The sequence below is a fragment of the Trematomus bernacchii genome, unplaced genomic scaffold, assembly GCF_902827165.1.
Source record: "Trematomus bernacchii unplaced genomic scaffold, fTreBer1.1, whole genome shotgun sequence".
NCBI classification, from domain to species: Eukaryota; Metazoa; Chordata; class Actinopteri; order Perciformes; family Nototheniidae; genus Trematomus; species Trematomus bernacchii.
The window spans coordinates 4,610,426-4,633,026 of NW_022987588.1; the positions used below are offsets into that span (position 1 = coordinate 4,610,426).

Consider the following 22,601-nt stretch of genomic DNA (forward strand, 5'->3'; position numbering starts at 1 on the left):
TGTCATGCCTCTGCATATTGTCAGGATCTTCATCATTAATTAACATGCTAGCTGCCCCATACCTGCGCCAATGTCAGAACATTCTTACAACAAACACCCCAATGCCTGTGCCCTCCGCAACTAACTCGTATAATTAAATTAAAATCAGATTAACTTCACATCAGTACACAAAAGACTGACTTTTACGACTTTCTCTCGCAGTGATTAAAAAAGGAAAAATAAGCGGGGCTTATCTGTTGTGTTTCTGTTCTGTCTCTGTTAGGGACTGCACCATGGGCAACAATGAAAACACACTTTATTTATCGGGCAAGCGGGATAAGTAGGAGAGAGACACTCCATGTCAATGAGCATGGCCGCCTAATTTTATGCATGGACTGGTGGCAGCGCAGCAATGACAAACTGGGGTTGGGAACAACGCGACTCTTAGGTACACTGCACCACTTGAACTGTGCTATCCACATCATGACAAATTTAGTATCAATTACGCAGCGCGCTAACCTTATGACAAGCAGCGGACTGAAATAGGAGGGGAAGAGACACAAAGAACTGACACTAAATTACCTGGTGCATACGGGATCTATTTTAAAACAGCTTGAAGTGGCACCGGATTAGATGATCCACTCTAGGAGCTGACGTGCTAATTGTACATCAAACGAACATAAATATTACAATATGTCTCCTCCTACAGTACTTGTAAGAATAACCAGCTCTCTGAGGCACAGGGAACCACGTGCACACACACAGTAAGGCTGAGGCAGACAGTATTAGGAAATATTGTTTTTTATCAGTAAAGTACACTCTGGTTAGATGTAGGTGACATTCATTTCTCTAATGGTAAATGCAGTACTCTTGCCTTATTCAAAAGGTTGAAGCCATATCCAGGACATAAATGAATTATATTGAAGCTGCTGCTTAAGTAGTGGCCAGAGTGTGAGTGGAGGCCCTCTCCACTTTAAAGGAGATGTCATCTCAGTGTGGTGTCAGTCCACAGCAAATAATCCGATTTGGGGGCCAATCTGCCTGTAATGCATCAGCAACTGGAAAGGCTCCAGCTCAACCCCCCCCCACACACCCCCCGAGGGCATGAACGCTAGCAAGCAGGCATTCAGACACTTGCACGTACACATGTGCTTTCACACACATATATGAGGGTATTTTCCTTAAATGGAAAACCTAAGCATATTAAGATGTCCTCTTCTAAGTGGAACTGGTGTCAAGGGCGAAGATACATATGTTAACAATGTGTTTCACATAGGGCTTTCTGGTCCTGTTAGAGTGCGAAGATGACATCTTTCCACTGTGTTGAATATGGTTATGATTTAAATCTAGTATGATGTGTGTCTATGTCTAATGTCTGTGTCTAATATGTAAAAAAAAAAACATTTGCTGATGACATTTTGCGTGAAGAAATCAAACAAAATTCCTTAAACAGAGTGAATTGACTTAAGACATTGATTCTGTCATGGCATGCCGCCTTTTGAAGTGGTAAGATAAAATATATGAAAAATGTACATCTAAAAAAAGGGTGAGACCTTTTGTACAATTGAAAGATCAATCCTTGGTGATAAGGAGCTGCATTATGTATTATTTGCAAATGTAACACCAAGAGAGAGCGACTGTTAACATGTATCTGTGTATGTTTCGCTCCATCTTTGCAGCCCAAATTAAACTGCGAAGTGGCTTTTTCGTGGGAAATGAGTGAAGCCTCGGGAAAAGCCGTGGGGTCTGTGTGCAGGCGCTAACTCATCTGAAAAATGAACTAATATGACATGACATGATAGTGTAACTGTATGAGACAGTTTTTTAATGTCGGTTTTCTAATCATCAATCAGTACATTTGGACATGACAGGGAGATCAATTAATCGCCTACTTAGATGCTAACTTATGTGTGGTCAATTATACTAAATTAGGAATCCGTCAGAATGTGTAACTTCTTTGACATTTAATGCTTAATACTATAATCAAAACAATAAATGGATTAATTATAACACAGAAATTGATGGAAAAGTTATGTCTCGCCACAGTTGAGAAGCTTAAGGCAGTTATGAGAAAACCGAAAACCTCAATTATTTTATCTGTGCCCCCTGAATACCCTGACTAAATGTCAAGATCATAGAGTCCCCCCGGGCTTAAAGGGGATGATATCAAAAGGCTTTTCACTTGCTTTATGTTCCACTAAATAACATGGGTCTTTCTCATCATTGTCCTTCTCTGTGTTCACTTCGGCCTTTAAGTTCGCCTTCTATGCCGCGCCGCAGATAGCCAGTGACCTCACTCTATTCCCAGAGTTCAAAGCAGTAGCCTGTGAGCCCCCATTGTACTGAATCACAAGGATGGCCCAATGTGTGTTATTGAATTTCAAACCCCTCACAGACGCTGCCTTTTGGAGAAAAAGAAGAAGAAGAAGAAGAAGAAAAAACACTTTCTGACTGATTTCACACAGATGTAAAAAAATGGTAGGATAATTAAAAGTCTGTTATACGCTGAAGATTACCATGGAAAACCAGCTGTTTTATCTCTTACTAAAGTACTATAATAAATAGCTGGTTAAATACAGTGGGTAAGCATTCAAAGAGCTCCGTTCAACAGTACAATATCATTAAAGACATATAAGGAAGGAGAGCTAAATATGCAAATCAGAGCAGTTACCGCCACCAACATCAAAGCAGTCACAATGAAGCCAGCCACAAATAGAACAAAAGCATTGGTTGCAATAAGACTTGGCCCGAGGGCTAAGTTAGGGCACAAATGGTTGTTGTTGATTCTCGTGGCGATAAGCTTGCTTTAGCATGATCACTGCCTATGTACATATACCAGTGGAGTGGATTTAATCGCACTAATTAGAATGCACTCAAGGCAAAATGCAACATCTACTGGAATAATCTGAGAGAAAAGATCTCCACTCCAATTTATTCTCTCCCACCCCCCCCCCCCCCTTTTAGTTTCCGGGGGTTGAGCAGAAGATCTGTTTTTGGTAAACGAGTGAGCGGCTGGTGTCTGGTGGTTGGGTGCATGTGTCACTTTGGACTGGTTGCCATTTCGAGGACAAGCTGCGGGGAGGCCACTGGTGGGGAGGCTGTGTGTGTGTGTGTGTGTGTGTGTGCTTGAGTGTGTGTGACAGAAAGGAAGAGAGAGATAGAAGACACCCAGACAGATCGAATTAGAGCCTTAGCAACAATGACAGAGCGCTGTAGACCAAGACCAAACCATACCTGTGGGTGGGATCATGCCAGGGGACATGAGGCCAGGGACCGAGTGGGGCATGATGTGGGGGTTCTCCGATGATGTCAAGCACTGGCTCCTCTTCGGGGGCCGTCCGGGTCTGGAGCTGAAACACCAAAAGGAAGAGATTGTGGGTAAGAAACCAGGAAGAAACTGGCAGGGGGAGGAGGGGTTGTGTGGGTGGTGGTGGTGGTGATGGTGATGGCGGGGGGGGTGTTAACATTTGGGCGCCCCAGAATGCAATTCCAATCCATAGAGCTAACATGGACTGTAAATACATTTCTTTTCAAGGACAGTTGCTTTCTGCAGCTCAACATAATAGACTTCCATAACTAATTAGATTACACGGTGAATTCATTTCCTTTATTGAAGATCAACCACTTTTTGATGCATAATTCATAACCCGTACCTCGTTACCTGTTCCTCCGTATTAATATCCCTCCACTATTTGAATTGCCTCGTTTGCATATGCTAAAATCCAGAGCGCGGCCTTCGGCCTGGAAATTACATGTTAACTTGTTATAATTATTGCAGTCAGGCCACTATTGATTTATGAGACTTTTAAAAACCAAATATGTGTAGTTCTGGTAATGAATGATATTTTAAGGTTCTTCAGGAAATTAAAAGGCAATGGCTGCCTGAGGAAATGTTCTGCTTGCTTGATTTAATGCGTGCCTTAGCTGGAAGGTGGTGTGACAGAGTGATTCAGACCTGTTGGACGGTTCTGATGGGGGAGTTTTATTACACCAAACGAGGGGCACAGATCCAGCCGTGATAAATGACTGTGCCACCTTACAGTGCAGGAGAAAAGCCTTCAGAGCAGATACACCCCTGACTTTCCACACATCTTACTCATACACTTATTAATACAGCTTCGAGTTGCAATCAATACCTACTTTGCTGGCTTATAGTTACAGAGAAAGGCCTACAGGGTGAAAACAAAATGCAATGAGCCCATAATGAGGGGGCCATGGTCCTATAGAGGTATATTCTTTATGAACAAGGAGCTGGATGTCTCAGCCCAAGATGAATTATGGTGTCTTGACACAGGTGACATATTGGCTTCATACATTATTTCACATACAATAGTACATTTTCAAGCTTTACCGGGATACTAAGTTCTCTCTTACGAACTGAGTTCAGTCCATCCATAAAACACTGCTGTAGCGTGCGTAACTAAGGAGGCAACATGGATAAACAGGATGAATAAATAATAAGTACAAAATAAATATCATTTTATATAAAAAGGATAGGAAGAAGACTGAATTGAGGTTCATATTTATTCTGTAAATACGCTTTAAAAGGGGGTGTTAAAATGCAAACGCAGTAATGTAACTGCCAAGTGTTATCGTGAAGTTTAATTGGAATATATTTTCAAAAATACATCTGAATAAGTGGTATTTTACTACACTCATAACATTTAATTTAATAACTTTCATTATTAATGTATTGTTTGTTGGTAAACTAGTGTTTTACCATGTCATATTTAGAATCTTTGTCAAATTATTTAAAGATTATTACTGATTTATAGGGTTTTATAGCAATTGAGATTCAGATAAATGTAATTAAAGATACCAACTGATTAGTTGTTCTTTAATTTCATTTAACAACGGTGTCTAATTGTGGACTTTATCAACCAGTAAAGTAAATGTGGCTGTTTGCGTTACAGTACATTTCATTACAGGTCCCAAAGGCAGTATCTGCAGAGTGATGCAGTGTTTTAGTTCAGATACCACACAGCCTTAGTAGTTGCATTTATTCAGCCGTGTCTTGTGAGGTTTATTTACCTCAGTCCTGCTAATAGAGTGCACTCGCTCTATCTGTCTGAATGTGCTGACTCTCTCATATACCGGCTCTGGAGGTTTTAGTACTAAAAGCAGCCCTTTACACAACTGTGTCCCCTTGGAGGGAAAACACAAAAGTGATAGAAAGAAGTGGCGAGAGGGAGAGGGAATGACAGAAAGTGAGAGGGAGCCAGTGAGAGAGAGAAAGTGAGAGAGAGAAAGTGAGAACGAGAAATGAGCGAAATGAACCTAGGAACGTCTGGAAATGTAATTCCTATTTCTATAGAAGCACCTCTTTGATCTTATGAGAGGGAGAGATCGCACACAGTTTTGCTGTCATCACTTTCACTTGTGCTCTGGCTGAATTATTTATGAAAGACCTCAATAGAGGGTATGTGATGGGTAAAAGGCTTTTTACCAACGATACAAAAAGCAAAAAGGCCCTCAAATGGACAAAAAAACGTCACATCCACCTTAGATCATGTCAAAGAATGTGAACCCAGGTACAAAGACCCGGTTAAGTAAAGGTAATGTTTAGATAGGCTGCTAGAGAATGTGACTGGGTGTTTAAAGGGATAGCATTTCAACTGCTGTCTGCACACAAATAACACCGGCTAGCCATGAAAGCAATACACCAACTAAAAAAAGGAAGGCTTTGAACTGAGGGACTTTCAAGTAACAGGAAATCCCCCAGAAATTAAAGTTATCGCCTCTTTTCCTTGTGACAGCAAAGGCTTACACTTTATAAGAGGGTGTGCTGTGACTATTTTGTATCTTTCTTAATATAATCACAGCTTTGTGTATTATGTAGTTTGCTGTAATCCTCCTTAACAGTATGACATATTGTTCCTTTGAACGCCACAGCTGAGGCATTCCTGCTAACATTACTGCAGATTCTGCACTGGTCAGAGCGGTACAGGCTGATACGCCGGGTCCAGAGAGGAACTCAACCTGGCCTAACACAAAAGAGCCAGGCTATTTATCAAGCAGCAGATGCTGATTCCCTAAATAGCCTGGCACAGAAAAACTGCTCCAAACTAGGCCATTATTGCACCAAAAAAAACACAGCACAACTGGATTTATGATTGGAATTTCTGGTTCTTCTCATGCCTTATTCAATGTGGTCTTTCCTAATCTTCCTTGCTTCTTTTCAATTTCCCTTCACTACTGTAAATGTTTCCTAAAAATAGGAACCTCCGGGTTTTAAAATGGACTTATTTGGACAATTCTGTATTGGAAGTCAATCATAAAATAATTGTATTCCCTGCTTTATTTATATTTATACTAAAAGATATTCAGAGCCCTCATATCTCTGGCTTGAATTAAGGAAACAAAATAGGCCCCACCAGCTTCGGGCTGGGGCCACAAATATGTTACACATCTATTCTCTTTTTTGTTTCGCTACCATGGTGAAAGGAAAATAGTGGTGAACTTTCCCTGAACCAGACTTCCCTTAATGGCCCGGCCGTGTGTTGACCCAGCAGAGTCGGCTGGAACCTGATACTATCCAACACACTACGCTGCGCAGGCAATCAGATTACACGGGGCCCAACAATACACTCCACACGAGTCCAATTTCAGCGCTACAATGCAATAAAAGGCCAATAATTAAATTCACGTTCTCACCGTTTACAGGAAGCCAACACGAGGTGATAGGTATAATAAGAGGTATAATATCAAATGAGATATCTGGGCGGTTTTTGATCTCCAGGCAAAATTCTGACATCTCACTATCAGACACTTTTCTGTCGACGGAAGCAGTGACTGAGATCTTATTACCCAGAACGCCGTTAATGCAGTGATTATGATCTGTTATAAATCAATTGAAACCACAAATGTAATGTTTAGCCCAAGTGAGCGCACTCCCTCAGTGGATTTAGTTACACACAAATATCATCTGCTCCTCCCATCTTCGTATATCTTTAGGAATTCAACCTGATTATGTCAATAGCGACTCCAGTTTGCAGGGAAAGAGCATAATATTACTTCCTGGTGGTTATGATTGAGCCATTAACCTTTTATCTCGGTCTTTTGTTTGACGTTTCTAAAAGGTAAGGATGAAGATATTTATTCCATTTCCGCCCAGTCGGCCAAAACAAGCGAGTGAATCATTCCGTCTGGGGCTTGTGTAAACAAAAGGCCTCTCCAGGTCTCTGCCAATCAGGCCTTATAAAATATTAACCCAATGTCATTGCCCTTTTAAAATCTCTCACCTAGAATTCCCTAATTGTTCCTTTTCTTTATCTCTCCAGTGCAGAGAGTAAATAAATTAACAAAATAGCTTTTATCGCCCTGAGTAACCTTTTAACTGAAGGATTATCTGGGGTTTATTTTTCATTTCTCTCACAGCGATAGCGGAGCATGCCCCATTGATTGGTTTGCTGGGGTGGTGACCAGCCATGAAAACAAGGTCTTATTGATAAAACAAAGCAGCTCCTTACCTTTTTAAGTGTCGGGTCAGGCAGACATTCAGAGGCCTCAGACCAGCGGGGGTTTAAATATGCTGAGTTTATAGGTTTTTTAAAATTGGTTCAATCAAACAGTTTAACAATATGCGCGCCACCCCCCCGGGAGGTTAACTGTGTTTGTTGAAAGACAGGGATAACATGGCTGTGGTGTATTACTTCCAATTTAAAATCCCCACGGATAAGACAACAGGGTTGGTTAAGGCTAAAAGAGGAAATGTGTAACTTTAATTCTAGAAATTAGTTCTTTTGAAACAACAAGCGTAACTGTTTGTTTTCCTCTGCTTTGAAAAAAAGAATTCGCCTTATGGCAACGAAAGGAAGCTTGACGTGCAAGTGTGAAGTATAAACTCAAGTCAAAAATTAACACCTGCTGATTTCCCACTGTGGATTTGTGGTGAGAACATGTCTAATTAATTATGTGTTCTCAGTTCTTGATGAGCTGCTTTTAGCTCTTCAATGGAGAACACACTAATGTTAGCAAACACGGGAGATAACATCCCTGTCAATGCAAACTAACATGAGAACAAAGTAAGTGTTAATCATTTACACATGATTTATTTTCTTCAAACGCTCTACTATAACATTAACATTAATTATATACATAACATTAAATAGCTAAAGCATAACATTGTCTATTCTCTGAGTTGAGTATTGTATATGTGCACACTTGTACATGTAAAACTAATATGTGTGTTTTAATCGGAAAGAGGATCTCATATTGAGCCTTAGGAAATTCAAATTATTAATACAATTTTCAAAATGTTCACAACACAAAATGGATACATTAACTATTTAACAACTAATTGATCAAGACAATGATTGTTAAATTCAACCCTAGACAACTGTAATTGCAATAATCCTAATCATAATAATATGACACGTAGTATAACAAATCCCCTGAAAATGACAGGATCTCTGTTCCTTCAAAACGTGGGGAAAAGATGATTTATACTTCCTGCTGACCTTGGCAGTCTATTGGTTGTGATGATCATAATCTCAGAGTCACAGTGTGATACATGAGAATGCATTTACTCATCCATCTTTTTCATGCATCCATCTATCCTCGCCCTCATCTTGTATCTGTATTTGCATTGAGCCTATTCTTGGATTATCTCAATCAGCTTCCCCTTGCACCTGTCAAACACCGCCTCGCACAGGTAGCCACATCGCGCTTATCTGATCTAGATAGCTGGATTACAGCGAGTTTGTGAGTGCGGGGAGGGGAAGAAAAAAAAAACACACTATTATTTATTAGGGGGTAGGAACAGCTGCATCCGCTGTGCAAACTGTGAACCTTTGTTACGGAACAATATATCACAGATCAAATGGTGTGAAATCAAAGGCGGGAGAGAGTTAGCATCAATCCCACTAAAACCCCTTTTAAAGTGCTGTCTGTGCTCTGATCCCTGTGTGGACTAATGTGCAGGGCTGAGATCAGTAGTAGTCGGGAGTGTGGGTGCCTTCCTGGTGCCTTTGTCTGGGCTCAGGCCTGATTAGAACCACGCTGGGTGAGACCATCGCAGCGTCTGATGGCACGCAGGAACTTGGAGTCAGTCACGCTCCTTCCTCGAGCCCGTGTCATGACACCATTGCCAGGCTTTAGGAGAAAATCACTGCTACAGTAGCTACAAAGAGCGTCTTCTTGTACTGTAATCGCATCCTATTAGAGCTGTTTGACGCATCTCAGCTGTGAAATAGAATCTACAGAAGATCTGAAAACACGATAAATGGCTGATTATTCCCATGCATCATTAATGTTAAAAGCTGATTTCATAATTGTACGTCCCATAACTACTGAGTCCAAGATTGTTTGGTATCACATCAACAGACTGTGATAATGAGTAAGCAGACTTCCTACATCACGGCAGCTGATGAGGAAAGCCTAATTGGTTGACTTTTCCATGCCTAATGGATGATTCTCTTAATTAAAAAGATACTGTACCAAATGTTAGAAATCAGATAGCGCTTTAAGTAAATGCAGTTAATCAAATGTATGAGAATGAGCAGTTCCAGGAAACCCTAAATGAGATTGCTAGATATGATTTTGCTCCAATATTTATTAATTGCAAGTGCCTTTGGTTAGCAAAACAGAACAGGTCTTATCTTCAAACTGCGAGGAAATTTCATCTAACCACTCTCACTGATCTCTCTTTTTCATGAACTGCGATGCATATGAAACAAGTCTTCAAAACAAGGCTTTAAAAACTTACCCAGTCAGGGTGCCTTTGAGGATATTTAATTAAAATCTAATCCTGCATTCATTAAGGCTCACATAAATTAAGCTGTCATTCATAAGATTTATGGATTCTCATTTGCATATTGCATACAATTCATCAATTACTCAAGTATGAAAGGAGCGCATTTCCCTTGGAGCTGCCTGCTAGCCTGCCAACATTTGAAATGAGAGAAAGAGCACGACTGTCAGGCATTCACTGCAAACTTTTCCCCACAATGTCTGTGCACTGATTAATCTCATTTTCTAGGCATCCCTTACAAGATTGTACACAGTCCAGCTGCACTTTTCAATTATTTCTCCTGTCCTCTCAACTAACTTTGAAAGCAGGACGGGCTAAATGTGGACTGGGGGCTACTTTAGTCTTTATGTATATAACATGTCTTTTTGCCAGGGTAGTCATAAATTAGAGAGCGGGGATTTAGAGATCCTAATGGAAGGGAAATGTAGTAATTTTATTGCAAATCCCATCAGGCAAATATTCTGCATGCTATAATAGCATATTTCCTGTCACATTTAGAGAGGAATACATCCAGCAGGCATTCTGACAGAGGGAGAACAAGCGAGAAAAAGATAGAGGGGGAGGGTGGACGGATGAGAACGAGAGAGTTGCAGAGAGAAAACAAAAGAGAGGGGGGAGAATCTTAGTGCTAAACACATAAAAACTCCCTTTTTGGACGTGAGGCTATGGGAAACGCAGTATGGAGTAAGTGCTTAAAGCAAGCCAAGCGTGAACGCATCCAAGATAAAAGGTCAGGCAAAAACAAACAGACCACTCGCGAGGACGAATGGAATTAATTGACTCATTAATATGCATGGCTAATAAAGCTCAAAATCCTAAAACAAAAATCATTGTCAACCATTCCCTTTTAATGGCTCTTATTTTCAGCTTGAGAAGAGCTAGTCTACAGGGTGTATCAATCTTAGGCGGGGTGGAGTTCCTCCAGCAAACAGGCTCGGGGTAACCTCGGTGTTGTATGCTCATGTCCTCCCCAGCAGACAAAGGCAGAGTTGTTCTGGTGGAGGGATTAATTGAGAATTAATCCCAGTTTCTGGCAGTGGAACAGACCGGCAGTTAGAAGTGAAAGTCATCCTGAAGGGTAGTTAATTGGTCCCCCATAGCAAAAGCTTTGGAGAACAGAAATCAAGCTGCATTTTCATTAATCCTCCCCATTGTTTTGTGAAATTGTTGTGGAGAGTGACTTCAGATAGAGTCAATAGTTAAGGCTTTTAATTTGCTTTTAATTCTGCCAGTGGGGTGACAATTAACAAACCCCAAAGAACAATAGCTGTGAAGACGATGCGTACGGTTGACTCTAAATGACTCTAAAATCAAAAGCCGATAAGCAATTAATATACTGTACTCTACAAATGGTTAAGTACCCCCAACATGCTTGATGCCCTCCATCTTGCACTCCCTCCACCTCTTCCTTTACATCACTCTCTCACCGCTAAAGCTTTTGAACTTTGGGAATAGCACCACCAGATTGTCGGATGTGATTAATTTCAGGTCTAAATGGACACAACAGAGCGAAAGGGTGATGTAATCATAACACGAAGAGACACGGTGACTAACAGCAGAGACGGAGGAGGGAGAAAACGCATAGGAAAAGGGAGAGAGAGAGTTTAAAGGAAGAGAAACCGAGCAAAAGATGTGGACGGAGACGACTCACAAACACAATCTGAGTTCAAGCTAAACAGGAAGGCAGTGGTGATTAGCATTAATTGCACTGAGGATTGGAATCCTGTGTGAAACATTAAACAAAAATTATCTACTGTTTATTCTCTTTTTTTCCCCTGATTTTCTTTTTTTCAATAATTAATGAAAAGTAAATACTTGGAGGAGTCCAAATATGATCTGGGGAGGGAAAAAAATGTTTACATAATCAGGAAAAAAATGTTCCTGTCTTTCCTCTCTCTGTGTATACATGGAAAGGTTAGGGCTCGAGTCTGTTTTCCCACTGATTCTCACTGTTTCTCCATCAGAAGTAACAGTGTCTGTTCCCCCGAGTGTGGACTGCTGTGAGAGTGTTTGCATATTTAGATACAAGCAGCCCTGTTTATGCAGCCCCACTCTCTGCTGCTCAAGTTCACTCCAACGCAAGCCCTGATCAATTTGGCCAGCTGTGCTTTAAATACTGTTTACAACAATAACATCGTGGCTAACAGAGCAAAGCCTAGCGTGCAAGCACACACACTTTCCCAGAGACGGGGAGAGAGAGAGAGAGAGAGAGAGAGAGGAAGAGAACTTCAGAGGAAGCCCCCAGCCTGCACATTCCCAGACGAGCATTTGTACTGAGTTAAAGACAAATCAAAGTCTGACTCCTCTGCAAAACACGGAAGAATTGGATTCCGTCTGTGTACATCTCTGTGATCCTCCCGGAAGAATCCCTGACTGCGAGCAATGAGAGGAAATAACAGGAACTCACAAACAACATTCCCACTCTGAAGTGGGCCAAATTGAAGATGGCACGTACCAGTTACAGGCTTTATTTCTGATGAGTGACTGGCATTGAGCGCACGATATAATGTCAGCCTCACTGAAACCCCCACATACATAACAATTGCTTTTGACAAGCTGCAGTGCGTTTCACAAATAACTCTGTTTGGGTGAGATACTGTGCTCCTTGAGACTTCAGATTCCTGTTAAAAGCTTCATAAAAGAAAAAAGAAAACTCCATTTAAGCCTGGCAGCAGAGCAAATAGGCCTGCTCAGCAGATAGCAGTGAAGCTGCTGGTGTCCTCTTGCTTGATGATATAATTCTTAATGTACAGCCTGGCTAGACATAAATCTTACCCAGGCATCACCTCACCTGGATTCTTTTCTCTGCCTCTCTTTCTCTCCCTCTCTCATGATGAATTGTTTGCTACATCTCGGAGACTAAAACCCTTCAACCTCTTCAAACCCGGGTTTCTAATAACGCGTAGGTGTTGGGGCGAGATGACAGCATGATGAATATCACAACAGACAGCTCCAATATGGGACAATTTTACCAGATCGATATCTCACTGCAATATCAGAGAAAAGGAGCTGATATTAGTCTACACAGTGTATTACAGATGGGGTACATTTCTTCTCTCTGCACTCCCAGTGAACCTAGGCTATATTTCATCCGTGTCAGCAATGGTTTACACACTCACAAACGCTCTGGAAACTAATCATAGCATGTAGCAACGCCAGATGCATCCGCTTAAGAATTATCCATACGTGTGGATCACCCATAACCCCTTGTTTGACGCCGCGATGGACTTGCAAATAAACTGTGAATCACATTAGAGGATGTTACAGACAATAATTTCAAGTGAGAACAAATGTTTTGTCACGTTCTAATAGAGAGATCACGGGTCTCATGAGGGAGAGGCGGCTTCAGAAGGGAAAGCTGAGGCAAAAAAACGATTTCTCACATTTGAACAATTACATGAGACGTACAAAGACAGGCAACAAACACCTGAAAAACAACAATGAAAATGCAGAAGGTGTCAGTAACACACCGGTAGCAGTTTCCCTTTAGGTACAATTTCAAGGGGGAAAAAGGAAAAAAAGTCATAAAGAAATGTCCCTTTAGTCCTTTAAAATTGTGTAGGGCAAAAACAGTGTGACAAAAAAATGTAATTGCCTCGCAGCATATTTTATACATATTTCAATTGTTGATGTGATAATAACTTTTGTCCTTAATAAATCTTGAAAATGTTTGAATGAGTCCAAATAAACAGGGACCTTTAATCACTCGGTACATTCATATCTGTGTGTCATTAGAGGGCCGGGTTTAATTTGCAGTAAATGATGGTTCAGGGGATTCATCTCAGTACAAACATTTGTTGAGCCCTAGATGAATAAATCAATCACAAACACTCTGACAAATTAACTGACACAGCTCTCTTTGTCACGCTCCGCGCTAAACACCGTGGTCAAGTAACGTGTGGCTGAAGAAATAGAATGAGACACCTTTTGCTTCCAAGGGAGTCGGATGCATATAGGGAGAGAGAGAGAGGGAGAGAAAAGGACTAACAGAGAGACTGAAGGAGAGTGCAGACGCTGCTAACGCTTAATATCTTCTCTCTCCAGGGGGCCGGGGCTGAGGGCCCCTCTGCTGTCAGCTGCAATAGGACCAGGCTTTTTGTGAGTGCCCAAGGTTCCTTAAGGGCAATTAATGGAACACAGCATCCCTTGTGCGGGGGAACTTGTCAGTGTTTCATTAGAGACTGATAAACATATAATACATAAGTGTCAAACAGTGTGTGGGCAGACGCAGCGGCGGAAACGGGATTTTGGGATTGCAGTAAAACACTCATTCCCATGCATCCACTGACAATATTAAGCATAAAGAGGGAGGAGTACGGGGGACACATCAAGACCTGTGGTGCATGCTGTTGGCATCACAGAGGAAGTCTATTGCTGGGGTGCAGCTTGGCAAACACTGAATTGTTTTATATCCTTGAACGGTGATCTAAGTAAAGAAAAGTATTCTTGGGTCGATATCTAGCCAACATTAAACAAGCTGGCATATCTCTGTTGTTCTCTTCTGGCAGACTGAGCCCAAAAGTACAAGTAAAAGAAATACATCATATTCAATTAAAGTTCCTCTTTCACCACTACTGAACAAATCAGCCCACAGCTGGGACTCTGGGTCTAGTTCACAAAGTCCTTTTGATCATTCTGTGGCAGTGAAAGAGTGTGGAGTCCCATGGAGTATGGGACCAAGCTGATCTTATTATGATAATTGGGATACATCTACTTCAGATAGCACTAATGGAGTGAGATTTCAGTGATCAAGAGCACATATTCCACTGTAGAAGCAAGTTCACTTTTTGTAGAGTTATTATGCAATGCTCTGGTTGTGTTCCCTGTAGGCTGCGACTGAGACCGCCAGCACAACTCAAGAGTATGCTTTTTAGCTTTGGTGTTGGAAGCGATGCTACGCTCTGCGACGTTTAGCGCTGAAGAGAAGTGTTACCGCGGCGAAGTTACATCTATTTCCTCATGAGTGAGTAATTGGTTACCATGACCGTTAATCAGTTAATCTCCTCTTTTTTACCCCCTCTCTTCAACAGAGGAATATCAGAGGTTCAATAATTAAAAACGTGTCAGGTGAAAGTCCAACGCGCTTCCTCACACTGTATGTTCTCACATTCCCTGCTTTGTTCATCTTATTAACCTCCTCTCCTCGCCTTTAAATGAAATCTTTAGCCCCTTACATGTGAAATTAAAACTGCCCTCCCTTGAGCGCTTTTAATTATTCTTCTTCAGGAGAAACTTCCACTTTTGTCAGGGCGGCCTTCTTCTACCCAGTCGCCCTTTTCCTCACTCCCACTCGCTGCCCAGGTCTGTCATGCTTCACTCCTCCCTCCTGCCCGTTGCTCGGGCTCCTTTTTCTCTTCTTCTACGGGTCTGTTTAATTCTCACCTTGCTCTGCCCTTGTCATCAAGCCGTTGAAGCACAAAGCCAGGAGCAAGGGAGTGTTTACTCATTTCCCCACTACATTACCCCTCCTATTAATCACCGCATGGAAACTTCTGGACACTGAAACATCTCTGCAGTCGCTGGCCCAGCTGCCCCCTGACTCTAAATAACTGGCATTCGGAAATGCACAGACAGAGTACTGAACAACTTGTTTATCCAAGTAAACTTTCTCAAGCTGAGAAAGGGTTCAATGTCAAATATTTGAAAGGTCTTTTTTTTCTTTTATAATGAAATTATGACTGTGAAAAATAAACATAATGATGGCTCTTGATAAACACTGCATTTAAGTAAACAGTTGACATTGAAATGCATGAAACATTATGTGCACACAGGACGTGCAGAGGTTAGTGTCTCTAATTAATCAAATTTAATTGCATGTAAATTGTGTTTTAAATGCAGATGAGGGAAAAATATAAAAGCTGTTTTTTTTTTTAAGGAGAAGGCACCCTACTTGTTACCCTGTTCTTGTTTATTCACTGAGATCAGAGAGTAGACAAACGAACAGTTTGTGCAAATAAGCCATGTCTCTAACTGCTGTCAAATATCAAGGCTGGGAGAAAAAAGAAATACTGCAATCTTTATAAAAACAAGGGGTGAAAAATAGAAATAGTGGGAAACAATTAGATGTAGAGCTCTACGTGTCCACACTGCCCTGTGAACAAGGCAAAGCTACAGCCAAGGATTCTTCTTATGAAATTCAATTAACACACCGACAGCTTTCCTTTTCTCTCCTGCCCTAATTCCCACATTCCCGCTGAAATGACTGCATTCCCAGCGATTATGCTAACCGCTTGGAGTGCACCATAAATTCACAGGTCTGGGAAAGGCTGTAACGAGAGCTCCTTAAATATAGGAAGGAGACGTTTGAGAAGATGGATCGCCGTGGGCTAGCGGCGGACCGGCGGTGGGCAGGGGGAACTTGTTTGTGAAACACATGCTACTCGCTGCTATACTGCCTCTAATGAGGCTATGGACATAAGCAACATTATCATTAATGATTGAACCCCTCCTTTTCCGGCTTTTTCTTTTCTTTTTTCTCTGCCACAGCCCCCTGTCCTTTTGCAATTACTGTTTTATTGGATAGCCAGAGGCGGCAGGCTGCATGTGTGTCAGCTATATATGGGAGAAGAAAGAACCCAAAATATTTGAAATTCAAATAAACGAGTAATGTAAATAGTTTTGAGAGAGTTTACCCAGTGAACAATGGCCCCTTATGAGACACAAGTGCAACAGAGGGAGAGAGGACAGGACTGCTGGTGTGGGGTTAGGAGCGGTGGGGGTTGGGAGGGATGATCCAACACAATGTGGCCCTTCTCCTAAAGCAACTTGTTATCAGGCGCTACGCAGAGCCCCCCATTCAATCTGCATTTAAATACATTTCAGTCCACTCACTCATTTGCATTCATTTCTCCCATTATATTTGAAAATGGCCAAATGTCTAGCCAGCACAATGAGGGAGCCTATCACCGGCCAGGGGAAGCCCACACCTGATGCCAATTTAGCCTGCTTGGATCTATTCACTGCCATGGCCCGATCTGACAACTCCAGCTCTTCCCCATCCAGAAGACTTTTCAATTGGATCTGCTTGTGGTGACAAAATTGTTTTGCTCATTGAGGTTTTTTTCTTCTTCGTCGTCGTCGTCTTCTTCTTCTGTTTCCCCCCCTTTTTCCGTCTCGCTCTCTCATCGTCACTCCCTCTGTCTGTGAGTCTGGGTGTCTATTTGGGAGCCATGGGAAAAGGAGAGGCAAATGATTCTCAGTGGCTTCTGATTTCCACTATTTGTTCAGCATTAGGCCCACTTATCTCTGAAAGAAAAAGCAACATGTGGAGAGAAAGTGACAGGCAGAAACTCAGCCTCACTAACAGGCCTATTGTGTGCTGAAGATCTGCATTCAAACATGAGGGGCCCTCTAACTCTTTCTCTCTCTCCCACTCTCTCTCTCTCTCTCTCACTATAAAACGCGCGCATACTTGTGCATAGACTTCTGTCGCAGTCAATTACTGCTGCTAATCTGTACTGCAACGGAGAGTAAATATTTCATTACTTTTTCAAATAAACAGTTGGTCTGAGCCCATGAAGTGTCATCTATCCTGTGAAAGGAGCGGTGACGTTCACATTCAATTACTCCTTAAAACCGCCAAGCTACTGAAGTGGACTTTTTTGTGCTGAAAGCCCACTACTTAAATCATTAGAATTGGGTAGCAACATCTTGAGATGAAAAGCTGAGTGGAGAGCCACCCATTTACACTACAGCACCTTTTCTTCGGCCCCCGAAAAGATTCTGTGAGCACCGCTCTCTCGCTTCCCCTTCCTCGATAATACTCTCCCTTTATGCCCCGGAGAAAAGTTCATCAGAGTTTGTGTCCACTTGGCTCGGCACAGACACACAACGCTGTTTTTTGTCGCGACACACTAAGTAGTGTTGTGTGAGATTAGCAGATGAAATAATGCAAGGAGCGGGGACGGCAGGAGGGGAGAGGGGAGAGGGGGGGGGGACTGGCGGGGGGTTGACAGAGAGATCCCAGAGTCTACTGCTCATTAATCACTGCAGCGTCTTTGACCTTTCATTTGCCAAGGGCGCAAAGAGAGGAGGAGGAGGGTGGCCGCCGCTGCTAACGCTGCCCAGGAAAGAAGGAATGTGAGCCACGGTGAGGGGGTATATGCTGGAGAAGAAGCAAAAGAAAAGATGACCAAGAGACTGTGTGGAGGTAGGGAGATATGTCCGGAGAAGACGCCACAACACATTGTTAATGAAGAGTGAAATTAATCAGCTTCACGGGCTGTTAGATGAATCAGGCGTTTCCCAGCCCCTAGGTGGTATCAGCTGCTCTGCTCCGCTCGCCAGGCCTGATAAAGACCGATAGGCCCCTTGCCCATTTACACATGTTATTAAAAGAATTACAAAGATGTCTGCCTGGCCCCCCTCCCTTCACACCAGCCTGGGCTTTGGGAACCAGGTGCGGGAAATGGCAGGGGGGTGTGACATTAGCGGCAGGCGTATTTTTAGCGTCTGGGTGCTCAGTTCTTTAGTCACCAGGTGGGATGGGATCACTGAAGGCAGCCAGGCCGAAGTGGTGGTGGTGAGAAAAAGTTGACACACCGCAGCTATCGGAGAGAAGCGAGTGTGTGTATTTGTATGCATGTGTGTGACAGAGAGTGAAGGAGAAGAGAGAGAGTGATGGAGGGAGGGTTTGTACAGCTGTAAAAGCTGGATTGTGACCCTGCGTTGGAGACTTGTGTTGATTAATATGTAGAACGATGCCTGTTATACATCATTACATCTCTATTGTCTGTTGTAACTTGGAAACACACTCCTGTAATTAGATAATGAAGTCTCAATGTTTCACAATGAGAGCGCTATAAAAAATACTCTGGACTAAATAATTAAGCTACAAATAAGCACGGGAGAAAATAAATAATAACGCAGGCTAATCAAGTGAAAATAATGACACTTACGGAATCAATACAGGGGAAATGAGTGATACGAGTGAAGGAGAGTTTAGCATCAAATATGGTGGGCAGTTATTAAAAATACATTTAAGCTTATTTTTAACCCTAATTGATGTTCAAGGTTAATCTAATCAGACCAATTGTACCTCTGAAGAGCCTGCTCCAATTTAATTGGCTATTTTTATTGCCTCAGCGAGATTTTAATTGAAACCAAAGGGGATCTAACAACAACTGTGACATGTTGATGTCTGGGGGATAGTTATAAATATGTGACAAAATATGTGCATTATTAATGTGATTTCTTAATGCATTATTGTAATATGTCCCCAGAAACACAGAGATATTACTTCACGCAACAAGGGGGGAGGCAAAAAAATCATTTCATCCTGAATATGTCAACAAAATAATACAGACACATTTTCCTCTGACTCCAGGCAAATCTAGATTTAAATCATTAACGTTACATGGAAAAATTTGAATTTGTCAAAGAAGAGCTAGAGGTTACGCACAGTGCCCCGGACACTAATCTATCCTACAATGTACATCCTGAGACTGTTGAGAAAACTGTCCATCATGTTTGTACGAGTGTTAACTAAGCTGTCAGCATATTCAAAGCTCTCCTGATCGCTTCCGATTGTGTGATTCAAGAACAGTGTTACCATCTGCATTAGAAAATGAGATGAGACCATTAAAAAAGTGTCATTGATTCAAAAGAAGAGATAACATTGTATCTGACACAGGCGTGAACATTAGCATGAGACTCCTGGATCAAATTCTGCACGGCAGCAGTAGCCATTGATGATATCGATCAGACTTTACCTGGCCCATCAGTCTGGCACTTGAGAAATGGGCTTCCTCTCTTTGTAGAGATCTGCGGAAATTCTCTCTTACATCTGTGTGAAAGTCTCTTAAATGGTTCCCATTTGGCAGAGCTGTGATTTTAGAATTAAAGGCTTATTAATTGCATGCCTGCTTCCTGCTGAATGATCCACTGAGAATTTAGTGGCGCACAGGAATCAGCGCTGGTGGAGTGTTGTTATTTGTTGTGCTAAGGGATGTCTTTACAAGTGCTTTAAATATCAGACCTATTTCCAGGCCTTAAATGACAGAGGCTCAGATAAGTAAAGATAAACTGAGAGGCAAGTAGGGAGACTATTACAAAGACTGAGAAAATGTAAAAGAAAAACAAGCATTGCTCTGTCATGTGCGAATGAAAAGAGAGTACAACGGGGCCCATAGTCCCACAGAAAGAGTGGAAAACACCACCTACTCAAGCCTGACATCTGTATAAAAACAAAAATAATCTGCTGTCAGCAGAATGTTCAATGACTCCTATCACCCGGGTGCTGATAAAGACTCGGGCCGCTGTAAGGATTGGGCTGTTATGTGAGGGGCTCAGTGGATCGGAATGCATGCTAATTGCCATCAGAAATATGTGGTGAGCCTTACAATTTCTGGCATTGCTCCGCACCTTGGCGAAGGACATGCCAGAAGGGTTCTAGCAAAACAAAGATTAATGAACAGTGTTGAATCGCTGTAATGCCATGTCAACAGCACCATACATTTCATTACAGAGGTCACCAGTGCTTCTGTGCTAATGCCATGCGAAACATTTTCACAGCACAAGTCTTAGTGCCTCCAACAAGCTGAAAACAGGAGATAAACATTTTACTTGTTGGATGATATTATACCGCTGATGTGATTATACGGAGCCATTTGCAGTGGCCAAATGCACGTTTTGTCAGCCAAAAGGTATGAAAAAGGGTGTTGAGAATGGAAAAGTTCACAGCATCACCACAGTAACAGCAGAAAAAATATATTCAACATGTCAGTTTAATCCACTGTGTCAGTAAAACCTGATGCTCTAAACAGGAGCAAACTCCCCCTTTTAAATAATTGATATTTTCTGATTAAATGTGGCAGTTTGGAGATAATGAATTCTTTATAGTGTGCCTTGAGCAACTCAACAGCTTTGCCCTGCATGACAGCTTTATGGGGCGTCTTTTTGCCCAAATTTTGAAAGTTTAACCTATGTAGATCAATGTGCTTCCTTAAAAGAGTTTAATAAATTAAAGTGCAGGGGGCTTTTTTTTCCTCAGCGAGCAGAAAAAGCTGATGAGACAGGTTTAGTTTAATCTCAGGCAATAGAAGTCATTAACCATTCTCCCAGGAATTAAAATATAGCTTGCCCTTTTCTTCTCTCACTTATCATTAGCATCACTTTAATCTCCCCGCGTTTCACACTGCTATTTTAATCATTACTTACTGCCTTTTGACAAGTGAAGAACATGGCTTCTCCCCGCTCAGGCAATATCCTGATTTTAGCTGACAAAATGTAGGACATCATTTAAAAATATCTAAATTTCCTCTTCCCTTTTTATTCTTCTTACTTCCACTCTTCAGACCCCCTGAATGTCTATCTATTTATATCAAAGAAAGCACAAAAGACCAGAGGAGATTGAGTGGACGACATTGAAAAAGTAATTTGAGTTAGCTGCAAGGGTAACAAAATGTATAATACAGTTTATTTGTGTCTATCATGTTATTTTAATAGAAGGTGAATTGCACATATTGCTCTAAGTGGGTCATGTAGGGTATTGGGGGTATATGTGTCTGCCCTTGAATCAATGAACATGTACAACAGAAACCACATGCAGTATCTGTAGAGCAGAATATAAATAAAGTATTATGGCCAGTCTTTCAATGACAATGACAGATGTAGGGCAAGCAATGTCTTCAACTTGTGTTTCTTTATTGTTACTGGTAACAGTCAAATTGAACAATGGCAGAGGATCTGGAGCATGATTAATTCGCAAATGATGGAGAAAAAGAAGAATACAATAGCCTACAGCTGATGCATTATATTTGTAATTGTGGTATTGTGTGACATTTCTAGTTTGGGTACTTCATGATCTAAATTCCACACATAATTGATTTCAGAATAAAAAATGTGAACAACATAGCTCTTGTTTTAAACATTACATATTCGCACAAACAGTTTTTGCTGTTATTTGCAAATAGTTAGTTTACACAGCTTCCTGTTCATGCAAATAGATACATTTTTAAGTCATTACATTTCAATTGACTGATTCAACAGTAATCCATCTAAGCTAGCGTAGTTCTGCCCTAAAAAACATGATATTGAACTAATCTGCTTTCCCTCAGTGACTCAGTACTTCACTGCCTTTTTTAAAACTGTGCCAAGATTAAAGGCATTACCAAAGAACAGAAACCTCAAGTCCTTTAGATTAGTGTTCAATTACTTAATCCTTTAATAGAATTTGAGTTTTGGTCCAAAACAACAAAGTACCTCAAATGCACATTATTACTGCTGTCAAAAGCAACAAGCAGATTAAGTATAACCGCTACAGTGAGGTTGAACTCCTATGATTCTAGGCACGTCTTTTACAAGTGGGGAAACTAATGTAACGATCATTTAGGGAAACATATGGATGGCATATTGTCCTAATGAGCCACACAAGCAAATGTGGAGCTTGAGACCCTGGAGTAACTTGAAGACTGTATCTAAGAACTCTTTTCTACAGACGGGAATAAAAGCCCTTGTTTTCCTTTCCTTGTCAATGGTTGCACGTGAACATGAAACCAGCATCCACCCTCCTCTCCTCTCTTCAAACCCCATGCCGCCATCCCTTTCTCCTGCCTCGTTTTAAAAATCAACACTGAACTTGTTCTCTAAACGGTTGGAAGCAGTTTATGAACATTTCAACAATAAAATCCCCTCCTCTTACATCAAAAAGAAGCTCGATTCATTTCTGATCTCTATCCAAGTTCAAAGGCGAAGTTAAAGTGATACTTCAAAGAAGCGTGTAATCAAAGACACGCAGCTGTTAAAACAATCTTTTGTTAGTTCATTGTCTTCAAACCGGGCTCTTCACAAAATCCCCAAATGAAGGGAAGTAGAATCAAATAAGTTACATTCAATCATTCTGAGTGGGAGGCTTTGGTGTCATGCTAGGATA

At 41.5% G+C, this 22,601-nt stretch overlaps 1 protein-coding gene across 9 annotated transcripts in view; it reads right to left on the minus strand.

Annotated features, from left to right (window-relative positions):
• dachd (dachshund d) overlaps positions 1-22,601 on the minus strand; it is a 90,344-nt gene that overhangs the window by 40,589 nt on the left and 27,154 nt on the right. For all 9 annotated transcript variants that reach the window (XM_034128811.1, XM_034128806.1, XM_034128805.1 and 6 more), the window contains exon 2: positions 3,214-3,329. In XM_034128811.1, the coding sequence (XP_033984702.1) occupies positions 3,214-3,329 (116 nt within the window). The remainder of the gene's footprint in view (positions 1-3,213; positions 3,330-22,601) is intronic.